An 11,688-nucleotide genomic window follows, 5' to 3' on the forward strand; every position below is an offset into this window, starting at 1 on the left:
TCTTGGGTACTGACTCACAAAAGTAAGAATAAACAGATTGGATATCATCATCAGTGGAGGAAAAATAAGAATGCCCCACATTGCCCTCATTTAGCAGACGCTCTTATCCAGAGCAACTTACAGTTAGTGCATACGTTATTAATTTTTTTCATACCCCCGTGGGAATCGAACCCACAACCCTGGCGTTGCAAACACCATGCTCTACGAACTGAGCCGGCCATTCCCTCCACTACCCTAGGCGACGCTGGTCCAATTGTGCGCCGCCCCATGGGTCTCCCGGTCGCGGCCGGCTACGACAGAGCCTGGATTCGAACCAGGATCTCTAGTGGCACAGCTAGCACTGCGATGTAGTGCCTTAGACCACTGCGCCACTCACAGACTGAGTATTGCTGACCAGAGCCTTCTCTAACAAAGTCAAAACTTTCTTTAATGTCCCACCCTCAGATACAGATGGTGCCTGGTCTGGTTCACGGCCACATTGAGAAAAAGATGACACATTAGGTCTTTTCACAGGACCCACTCCCTCCTGAGGGCAGTCAAAAACAGCAGCAACCTGCTGTGAAAGTTGTGTTCTACATGCTTTACGTTCCCTTAACAGTTCATCCAACCGATCCTGTACCTCACTGGCTGTCCAGTCACGAATGGGTTTGCTCTTGAACACTTGGGCCAACTCTTTATCAGGACAGTTGCGTACAAACATGACTGCCAACTCTGAGCACTGATTGGGTAAGGTCCTGCCCTCACTCACAAGGTACTGTTCGGCTGCCTCTGCAGCTTTGTTAAGCCTAATCCAGAAATCTATTGGACCCTCATTAGCATATGGTTTGATTGAATAGAAATCAGCTAATGGCATACCTGAGCAGACAGTATCCCCAAAGTGTTGCTTGAAAACACTGAACACCGCCTTAACATCTGTGACAACAAGGTTGTTACGCTTCCAGACTTTGGTCACATCCCGTGCCCTCCCCATGAGCCTAGACATCACCTCCCCAACATTCCCAGACCCAGTGTAACCCCTCTTCTCTAGGTAGACTTCCATTAACTCCTCCCACTCCAGGACAGAGTACTTATCTGAGCCATCACCCCTAAAAAGAGGTGGAGCACTAACATCTGACTTCACAACCAGATTCAGCTTGGACGCATCAATAAAGGTTGACCCACACTGCTCAGGCAGGGGAAACTGCTGGGGTTGGTGAGGGGGACGGGCAGGAGAAAGACTTGAAACCCCAGGCTGCAGTAAACTCGCTCTGATAGATTCTCCTATCTCTGAACCAATCTGCTTAATAAGGTCACTAAGCTGACTCGGAGGAGTCCCATTATCACCGAGTACTGTGGATGATGGTACATCAAAAGACAGAGGTGGGATACCCTGGTCAGGTGGAACAAACAGCCTACCCCTCCCAGTGCTTGCAAACTCAGGACTAGCAAACGCTCTACTCCCAGGAGCTGACTGTACAATTGGTGTAAATGGAAGGACACCCCTCCCTCTACCCACACTAAAATCCCCAGCATAACACGTCTTATGGATTTGAGAATCTTCCATGGCTCAACAGAGCACTAAAATACAATGTAATTTAGTGCATTCAAATACCAAAAAAATTAATGCAATAAACAAATTCATCCAAAACATACAAATAAGCACGAATACCTGTATTTAATGAATATGCTACATTCACTTTCACTGTTTACAGTATATATTCACTTACAGTAAGCCATCAACAAATTCACATGCGCAGGTCGTGCACCTCATCCACATGCACAGCTCCGGCAGTCGGCTTGAGCTGACCAGTCGGCAGGTCACGTAATTAGGACACTGCCACAACTGGAATTCTGATGGTTGGATAATTTTTATTCGACCTGCACACGAAGAGACAACACACAATATGTTAGCTCTTGGTGCAGCCACAGCTCTCGGGCACCTTGCTAGTTGAAGGTCAGGCAAAGAGAACAGGTGCTGCATGCACACATTCAGTGCCTAACAACACACTATACAATACAAGTAAAATGATATACAACATAATTCTGACAAAATAAATGACATACCTGTACACGAAGAGACAACACACAATAGCTTAGCCCTTGGTGCAGCCACAGCTCTCGGAGCACCTGCGTGAGCACATAGAAACTCACTGTCTAATCAGAGACTTCAACACATTAGTTCCCACAATGAGTTCATCAACCTTCCCATCAACAATAAGCACTGGGACTACATAACAGAAGCCATAAAGTTGAATTTTTAAGTCACACATGCCCACTGGGCTAGTTTGTTCCCACTACAACCCACCAGGATGATGTCTGAAGGAGCTAGAAAGTTCCCCTCTACCACTCCTGCCTCCCTCAACCGAGGTACAATATCTGCGCGCAGAGTAGTAGCCATGGACCCACTATCTAACATCCCCTTCAGCTCAACTTTATCCTGTACTAGCACAGTGGTGTAAAACAAACTGTCATTCTGAGAAATTCTCATTGTGTTCTGAAAAATGACTGTGTTGTTCTTGGGTACTGACTCACAAAAGTAAGAATAAACAGATTGGATATCATCATCAGTGGAGGAAAAATAAGACACACAAAGGGTCAGACAGACAGGCAGACATAATTAGCAATGCAAAAAAGCTATGAAACTGACCCTCACACACTACACGCTCCTGTAGTCTATGTACGGGTAGTTAATATCACATGATTTGGGGAGAGCTGGTTTAGTAATAAAAAGGTGGCTTATGGCTTGTTCATTGCGCATTCCCACATACTTGATTCCTGAGGCTTGAGCTGCCTTAGCTACTTCAATGACTGGAACACCAACTATTCCAAACATATATTCTACATTCTGTAGAGAGTTACATGTAGATACAGTATATTTACCTTTTTTTAAACATTTTTAGTCATTTAGCAGACGCTCTTATCCAGAGCGATTTACAGTTAGTGAGTGCATACATTTTCATACTGAATTGTATATGAATTGTTACAATGTAGTTTAGATTTTCTTTGCATTGACACACACATTGGCATGCATCAACAAGGGTGTTAACATATACTATTCCACATAAACATCTAAATGTTTTTCTACAACAATATTAATAGTTAGCTATACCAGTGCAATGACCTATGGCACACTTTCACAACTCATAGTGTTACATTCTCACTGCCAAGGACATGATCAGCGACTAATATATTATTAGCAACACGGTTACACAGTATAACACTCTTTTATATATATTGCACACACTTCACCTGAGCTTTTAGTGCCTCTGCAATGAGCTGAGCCCCAGTCACATCTTCCATTATTATTGTCGAGAAATCTGTTCAAAGTGCAAACGCGGTTAGCAATGATTTCTTGGACTTGTTGTTCAGTAGCTTATAAATCGTGTTTAGATCTCTTGCAAATCATTAGTTTTGTCTGCTTTCCAGCATGCATTACATGAGTAGCTTTTTTCTTCTTCAGTGGGGTTTATAGGCAGTTGGCATCCAACGTTATGGTGCATTACTGCCCCCTATTGTACAGAAGTGTGGACATGAGCCGTGCAATAGCAGTCATGAATATTTAATAAACTAGTAGCATTTTTCTTTTTTTATTGCAAGAAATACATAATAAGCCCTCATTATGTGTTTATAACTGCACTTTACTTAACACTTAACTCAATTAAGTCATTATGAGTGTATGACAGTATGAAAAAAAAATGTATGCACTCACTAACTGTAAGTCGCTCTGGATAAGAGCTTCTGCTAAATGACTAAAATGTAAAATGTAAATGACTTGAGTGTATGCATTATAGATATAGGCTTCATAGAAAGTGTTACAAATGTTCTCCTGTCATCTTATAGGAGATCCATTCATGGATTTAGTTATGGCTTGAGAATGTGACTGGTCTACGGAGTTCTCCTTTATGTCTGTCTTTATATGTGACAACAACTTTTCTGTATTATGTGTATTTCCACAATCAATAATCATAAACGGTACTTCACTATGAATACTTTTGACTATGTGGTTTGAAGTACTTTACCGTTATCTTGCACATACATGAAGACTACTATAGACAGAAATCAATGCAGTAATGTTTTATTAAATAAAGGCTCTGATTAAAATATCATATTAATAAAATCAGGCATTTGGCTAATTCTTCTTCCCAGAAGCTCCTCTGAATGGTTTGGAGATGGCTCTGGAGAGAGCGTGTAACACCCTGACTATGAGTGGGCGTTTACGGGACTGGGACTCCTGGGGAGCAGGGGCCGGTGTGGTTGTCAGGTCCTCCTTGGGTGGGGAAGTGGATGGAACCTCTGGAACCTCACACTCAGCATCTGTCATAAGAACATTTCATAATCAGAAAATGAATGTGTGTGTTTGTGTCTGTCCGTCTGTCCGTCTGTCCGTCTGCCTGTCCGTCTGTCTGCCTGTCTGCCTGTCTGTCCGTCTGCCTGTCTGTCCGTCTGTATGCCTGTCTGCCTGTCTGTCTGTCTGTCCGTCAGTCTGTCTGTCTGTCTGTCTGTCTGTCTGTCTGTCTGCCTGCCTGCCTGTCCGTCTGCCTGTCCGTCTGTCTGTCTGCCTGTTTGCCTGTCTTTTTGTCTGCCTGTCTGTCTGTCTGCCCGTCCGTCTGCCTGTCAGTCTGCCTGTCTGTCTGCATGTCTGTCCGTCGGTCTGCCTGTATCTGTTGTCACTGTTTTAACAAGCTTGTCATAGGGTGATACATCAATATGACATTATCGATGCTTATCACTTACCCTGTGAAATATGAGTCTCTCTGAGACGTTTGGTAGGCAGAGCATCCTGTTCTGGATGTCTCTTCGGTTTCCCTTTTGTCTTGAACAGCTGTTGACAAAACACATCAGGACAACTGAGCCTGTGTAAAATACAGAGTGTGCATCCTAAAAGGCACCCTATTCGCTACGTAAGGCACTACTTTTGACAAGGGCCCAGAGAGCTCTGGTAAAAAGTCGTGCACTATATAGGGAATAGGGTGCCATTTGGGACATAACCATTGACTCTCTCCCATGTGTATTAGGATTGCATTACAGCGTCCTCACTCAACCTCCTAAAGACAATGACAACAGTTTTGTTCTAATGCTGAGAGACAATAGGGGTGTAGTGAATCTGTAGGGTAAATTTCAGCCCTGCCTTACAGAGGTAATCTCAAAACACAGAGCACCCTACCTTAATCATGATCTTTGGAAACTTATGCATTTTCGGTAGGAAACGCCACTTCCTGTTCTTCTTAGTCTCTTCCCCTCTGGCAGAGGGAAGACGGGCCATGCCGTCAGCCTTTACATCAGCCGGGCTAAGGCTCCTGGCAGGGAATTCCTCAGTAGCATTAAGGTCAGCTACAACACCATGAGTGATGTCACTTGTGGCATTGCTGGTGTCTGAGTGAGAAGAGCACGCTAGTGTGACCGACCTGTGTACAATAACTGGGAGAAGAGGACGCAGCCATTGAAGTCAGTCACTGCATCCCAAATGGCATTCTCTTCACTTTATAGTGCACTACTTTTGACCAGGGCCCATAGGGTCTGGTCAAAAGTAGTGCACTAAATATGGAAGAAGGTGCCATTTTGGACACAACCAGTGAATTTCACATCATAAAACGCAATGTATTGAGCATCATGTTACAATTAAGTCCTATGCAGATGAAAATAGGTACTTTCACTTACCATCCTCCATTGTAGACTTGGACACATAAGTCAGGCTGTCCATCACCACGTCTGTCATCAACTTGATGACCTGATCCAAAACCATTTCAGCCGATGGTGGCATAGGCCTTCCCATACACTGCCCCAGGAGTCTCCTAACAGAAGTCTGGGCAAAGTTGTAAATGAGCTCTGAGGCATCGTCCTTTGACAGCTTCCTCAGGGCTGGTTTAGGCAGCGCTGGTTGAGAGAGGCTTCTGTGGCCAACCATGGATTGAAGCTGGCGGTTTATGGTTATCTCCTGAATGAGACCATGGACCTTTGCGATCAGGTTGCCAGATGCACCTTGAAGGGCTTCAACTGACAGGAGCCTATCCAGATGTTCTTCTGCTGAAGTCATCTCTGGGTCGTCCGTCTTCAATGTGTCCATTATAGTTTTCACTATGATATTGGTGTCAGATATGTTTATTTCTTGTTGGCTCACAAGCGTTGACCGTGAACCTGTCTCGTCCATTGCGATAGAGGTATGGGATTCTGTCCTTGTGATTTCATCGGCAGCGCTCATGTCAGGCAACTGGTCAAGGCTCTCCAGTACAGAGTCTAACATGTTAGTGGCTATCAGACACTCCTCACTTGCAATCTGCCCAACAGATGAACTCTCAGAGTTGGCCACTCTACACTTGATCACATTTAGGATCAAGCTGAGCGTCTTCTTTGCAGTTTTGCTAAAGCCTTCTTGGCTGACTGCCACTGTTACGTCTTTTAGAGCCACAAGAGGTTTGCAATTTTCACTCAATCCACTGCCGTGGAGAGGAGAGGCTCTCTTCAAACTGTTGTTGCTCACAACTGACATACTCCTGGTGGGCAGAGTGACATCCTCACTGCATGTGTCAATTACATGGTGGTCTGTTGAAGAGCCACTCGAAGACAGAAGGGTTTTAGACCTTTTAGCCAAACAGACTTTTGACAAAGGCTTCTCACTTCTCACAGACGGAGGGCGGCTCCTGTCCTCAACAAGAGCAGTGTCAGCGGACTTAGAACGTCTGAGTGTCTCCACAGGGGCGGAGTCCAGCACATATTTGGCTGTGGTGACTGACACTGGTGGAAAAGAGAAAAAGATGTTCAGTCTATCCTTTACTCTGTGGTACATGGTTTGAGCAGCATCCAATAAGTTGTCAAAGACAACTCTGGGTTTGAGCTGGAACTCCAGCTTTTTCTCTCCTAGTGGGAAGGAGTCTGCGTCGTCCACAGTGTACTGGGATACACTTTCAAGGTCTTGCATGATAATATTTACTATATCTTCGGCTGTAGAAACCGCATGGTGTGAGAAGGTGGTGCTAGGCATGCTCTGTAGCAAAGAATGGCTGGCTTTGCTAGCAGCTCTGAGAATGGTCTCACTCACAATGTGTTTGGCCTTAGCTCGGAACTCAGCACTGTGAAAGCTCTGGATGGAAATGTTAGAGGTTCTGCTGGCTGCACTAAGAGATCGCGTGAGTGTGGCAATCTCGGCTGACGTCACATCACTCGAAATGGTGAGGTCCTCCAATTTCGAAATTATCGAGTCCAACTTCTGGTTGAAGTCGAAGGATGAATTTGACGTGCTCTCCCCAACGGAAGCGGAGCAGTCTTCCTTTGAAGTGTCCACCCTCAGCACCGAGATCACCTGTTTGATTACCCCTTTAGTGCAGGTGTCGAGGGTGAGCTGGTAGGCTGAGGCTGGGGACTTAGAAGGGGTCTTACTGTCTGTCTTCTGTACAGGAGACACTGCCAAAGTGGCCTCAGTTACAGGAGATTCCTGCACAGTGGCCTCAGTTACAAGTAGTCCAGTTGCAGAAAGCTCGATTTGCACAGGAGTATTTTTTTCCCTCAGTGAGATGGTGGGAGGTGAACAGCTTCCTTAGTTTGTCCAGGGTTTTGGTATAAATCTTCTGGGAACCTGAACTCACTTCCACCCAGAACATTTTGCGACCTGATTTCGTACGCATGGAGGCCTTATTGACCTCAGATACCTCATGCAGTTCGGAAATAATTCCACCAAAGAGATCAGAGGATGCCTCCTCAATATTCTCTGAGGAAACATGGACAGATAGGATTTCCGACAGTTTTCCACAAGTGTCGGTTTTATCCAGCGCAGCAGTATATGTCACAGCTGCATCCTGAATGACCTGAGTGATGCATTGCTCAGCTTTGACAATATACTCCTCCACTGGTTGACCATGGAGGATGTCAACTTTATCAGCAGGGAGCTCCTTCTGAATACTCACATTCTCCTCTGATGGGCATGGGTTGTTGAAGATAATGCTCTCAGTGACCATCTTAGAGGAGGCGAGAGATGAGTCGAGAAGCAGAGATCTGTATATTGTCGAGGTGGACATCTCTGGGTGCTTTATCACAGCAGCCTCCTCCAAAATGGCCGACGGGCCCTGGAGGATGTCAGAGATATCCATGTCCTCAATGGTCTCTACCAGAGACGATAGTAGGTCTCTGGCTGCCAGGTTGGTAGGTCTCTGGTTCTCGAGCTCTGTTTTGATTGCTTGACAGGCAGTTGCCAGAGCAACAACAGAGCGAGAACACAACTGCTTCAAGGTGGAGTCAGAAAAAGATGATGACAGATCTGTCATGGACATGGTGGAGAGTTGACTCTCAGAGACAAATGGGCTGAGTTTGACAGACACCTGTCTGACCAAGTCCCCAGCAAGAGCTCTCATATCTATTGCTCCACTAGCTGAGTTGTGGGAGCAGGCACTCTGTGGCCTTGACGGGTTCCTGTTATCCAAAAATCCTGTTATCCAAAAAACCTCAAGTACAAGATCCACAACATCGGATGACACTTCTGTCACTCTGTTGTCGGACAGAAATGTACTTGGATGAATGGTGCCTGCATTCACAGTCCAGTCGCAAATTGAGTTGTTGGACTGACTCTGGACTAGTGGAACTAGACAGGTTTCACTTGGACCTTGGCCAAAGAGCTCTGCCATTTTGAGCAGAACTGATCTTAAGACCTTTGACTTGGAAATGTTCAGCAGTGGGTCGTTGTTGGACAGTCTGGTGGATGGTCTGCTAGCCGATCTGTGAACCACTAGGCTTTGTATTTCTGCCGAAATGGCAGTTAGAAAATAGGTCAAGGGGCTGGACGCTCTCCCCTCATTTCCTCCGTTGGCTTTAGCCTTGATGATGCTATCTATGATGATGACTATGACCTGTCCAGCCAGAGGACCCAAGATGGCCTCAAGCTCCCTCTCTAACTCAAGGGGAGACTTGTGGCCGAGCGCAATATGCTCTATGGCATGGGAATACATCTTAGAAGTCGCCATGCTTAGCATCTCTTGGGCAAACTGTTGACTTGCTGAGATACTTCCAGTCAGCAGAACTAGAGTTCCCTGACTGACACTTCGCATTAGCTCAGCCAATCTGGAGTTGAGAAGGTTTATAACCAACTCGACAATACCCATCATAAACTTGCCATCCGTTGACATTTTGCTAGGTCTGTATTTCTCCTGTCTACTCCGTTTGGGCAGCGGTACGATGTCACCCTGCGACTGGCCGCTCTGGACCATGTCGAAGACAGAGTCCTCAGAGATGCCAAACACAGATCTCAGTGGTGCTGAGTGTTGTCTGTGTCTCATCTCTCTATCGCCACCCTCAGGTGAGGAGACATATCGCTCTTCATTCTCACTTAGCAAAGAGGTCATGGACCTGCAGAATGCACAACATAAATGAATAGTATATGGTAACAAAATAAAAAATATGATCCAAGAATTTGGGACACAAACTCAACCTTGTTATTGTTATTCAAAGGAAGCATTGTGAACCATCTCAAATCACACTCAGAGCAAACATTAACATTCAGAGTAAACGTTTTAGAGTGGTTGTGTAGTATCTAAGTAGTATTTCTCACTAAGTGGATCTGGAATGGATATTTGTACCTATAACAGGAAATACCTGCAAAAAGAGGAGGGGATAGAGCTAGGTATCTGTGAGAGGAGGGGATAGGGCTAGATACCTGTGAGAGGAGGGGATAGGGCTACGTACCTGTGAGAGGAGGGGATAGGGCTAGGTACCTGTGAGAGGAGGGGATAGGGCTAGGTACCTGTGAGAGGCGTGGATAGGGGTAGGTACCTGTGAGAGGAGGGGATAGGGCTAGGTACCTGTGAAAGGAGGGGATAGGGCTAGGTACCTTTGAGAGGCGTGGATAGGGGTAGGTACCTGTGAGAGGAGGGGATAGGGCTAGGTACCTTTGAGAGGCGTGGATAGGGGTAGGTACCTGTGAGAGGAGGGGATAGGGGTAGGTACCTGTGAGAGGAGAGGATAGGGCTAGGTACCTTTGAGAGGAGGGGATAGGGCTAGGTACCTGTGAGAGGAGAGGATAGGGCTAGGTACCTTTGAGAGGAGGGGATAGGGCTAGGTACCTGTGAGAGGCATGGATAGGGCTAGGTACCTGTTAGAGGCATGGATAGGGCTAGGTACCTGTGAGAGGCATGGATAAGGCTAGGTACCTGTGAGAGGCGTGGATAGGGCTAGGTACCTGTGAGAGGAGGTGATAGGGCTAGGTACCTGTTAGAGGCATGGATAGGGCTAGGTACCTGTGAGAGGAGGGGATAGGGCTAGGTACCTGTGAGAGGAGGGGATAGGGCTAGGTACCTGTGAGAGGCGTGGATAGGGGTAGGTACCTGTGAGAGGAGGGGATAGGGCTAGGTACCTGTGAGAGGCGTGGATAGGGGTAGGTACCTGTGAGAGGAGGGGATAGGGGTAGGTACCTGTGAGAGGAGGGGATAGGGCTAGGTACCTGTGAGAGGAGGGGATAGGGCTAGGTACCTGTGAGAGGAGGGGATAGGGCTAGGTACCTGTGAGAGGCGTGGATAGGGGTAGGTACCTGTGAGAGGAGGGGATAGGGCTAGGTACCTGTGAAAGGAGGGGATAGGGCTAGGTACCTTTGAGAGGCGTGGATAGGGGTAGGTACCTGTGAGAGGAGGGGATAGGGCTAGGTACCTTTGAGAGGCGTGGATAGGGGTAGGTACCTGTGAGAGGAGGGGATAGGGGTAGGTACCTTTGAGAGGAGGGGATAGGGCTAGGTACCTGTGCGAGGAGAGGATAGGGCTAGGTACCTTTGAGAGGAGCGGATAGGGCTAGGTACCTGTGAGAGGCATGGATAGGGCTAGGTACCTGTTAGAGGCATGGATAGGGCTAGGTACCTGTGAGAGGAGGGGAAAGGCGTGGGAGTGCGTGTGCTGCAGGCGGTTCTGGCGCTGGTGCACCTGCTGGGTCCTCCACTACAGCTGAATCTGACGCTGCGGCCAAGAGAGGTCACCTCTCCTGCCTCATTACTTCCTGATCCAGAAGAGCTTGGCGAATCAGAGAGCTCTATCTGCATGGTGAGGTCAAGGGCGGGAACAACCACAGTGGATGTAGACTCCATCACCCATGCTACAATATCCATGCACTTGGCACTAAACTCATGTCTGCTCATCTGCAATGTTAAAAGACCATACAGAGTTAGTTTGTTAAAGGGGCTGCACTGATATAAAACGTAGAACCATTTACTCAAGCTAGTCAATTAAAGCAGTGGTTCAGGATTAAAGGTCCTGCAGGATTTCCACAAATTAATGTTTGGTCCATTTTACCAACATTAACTACTTTAGAGGTGACTATAACTCACCCCGGCACGCATATTCTCACTCAGCAGATTCCAATGGCTGAAAAGTAAATAAATGCAAGTACACAATGAACTACATGACATTACCTCTATTATCTTAGACTACGTTATGGATGGACATTACCTCTATTATTTTAGATTACGTTATGGATGGACATTACCTCTATGATTTTAGATTACGTTATGGATGGACATTACCTCTATTATTTTAGATTACGTTATGGATGGACATTACCTCTATTATTTTAGATTACGTTATGGATGGACATTACCTCTATTATTTTAGATTACGTTATGGATGGACATTACCTCTATTATCTTAGATTACGTTATGGATGGACATTACCTCTATTATCTTAGACTACGTTATGGATGGACCTCTATGGAACTAGGCCACACCCAGACATCCCTGATTGGTTATT

The 11,688-nt window shown here is 46.3% G+C and overlaps 2 protein-coding genes across 2 annotated transcripts; both read right to left on the minus strand.

The window, feature by feature from the left end:
• Positions 1-4,038: 4,038 nt before the first annotated feature.
• Positions 4,039-7,417, minus strand: LOC121563204. Its single transcript, XM_045215810.1, has 4 exons — positions 5,638-7,417; positions 5,144-5,352; positions 4,714-4,801; positions 4,039-4,293 (listed from the first exon to the last, which is right to left on the minus strand). Exons 1-4 carry the CDS (start codon positions 6,956-6,958, stop codon positions 4,109-4,111), a joined length of 1,803 nt encoding a protein of 600 aa, XP_045071745.1. The 5' UTR covers positions 6,959-7,417; the 3' UTR covers positions 4,039-4,108.
• Positions 7,417-11,397, minus strand: LOC123484979. The gene is made up of 3 exons (XM_045215808.1): positions 11,270-11,397; positions 10,806-11,080; positions 7,417-9,309 (listed from the first exon to the last, which is right to left on the minus strand). The coding sequence occupies exons 1-3, from the start codon at positions 11,348-11,350 to the stop codon at positions 7,422-7,424; spliced, it is 2,244 nt and encodes a 747-aa protein (XP_045071743.1). The 5' UTR covers positions 11,351-11,397; the 3' UTR covers positions 7,417-7,421.
• Positions 11,398-11,688: the final 291 nt, after the last annotated feature.

This window comes from Coregonus clupeaformis, unplaced genomic scaffold, assembly GCF_020615455.1.
Source record: "Coregonus clupeaformis isolate EN_2021a unplaced genomic scaffold, ASM2061545v1 scaf0523, whole genome shotgun sequence".
Taxonomy (NCBI): Eukaryota; Metazoa; Chordata; class Actinopteri; order Salmoniformes; family Salmonidae; genus Coregonus; species Coregonus clupeaformis.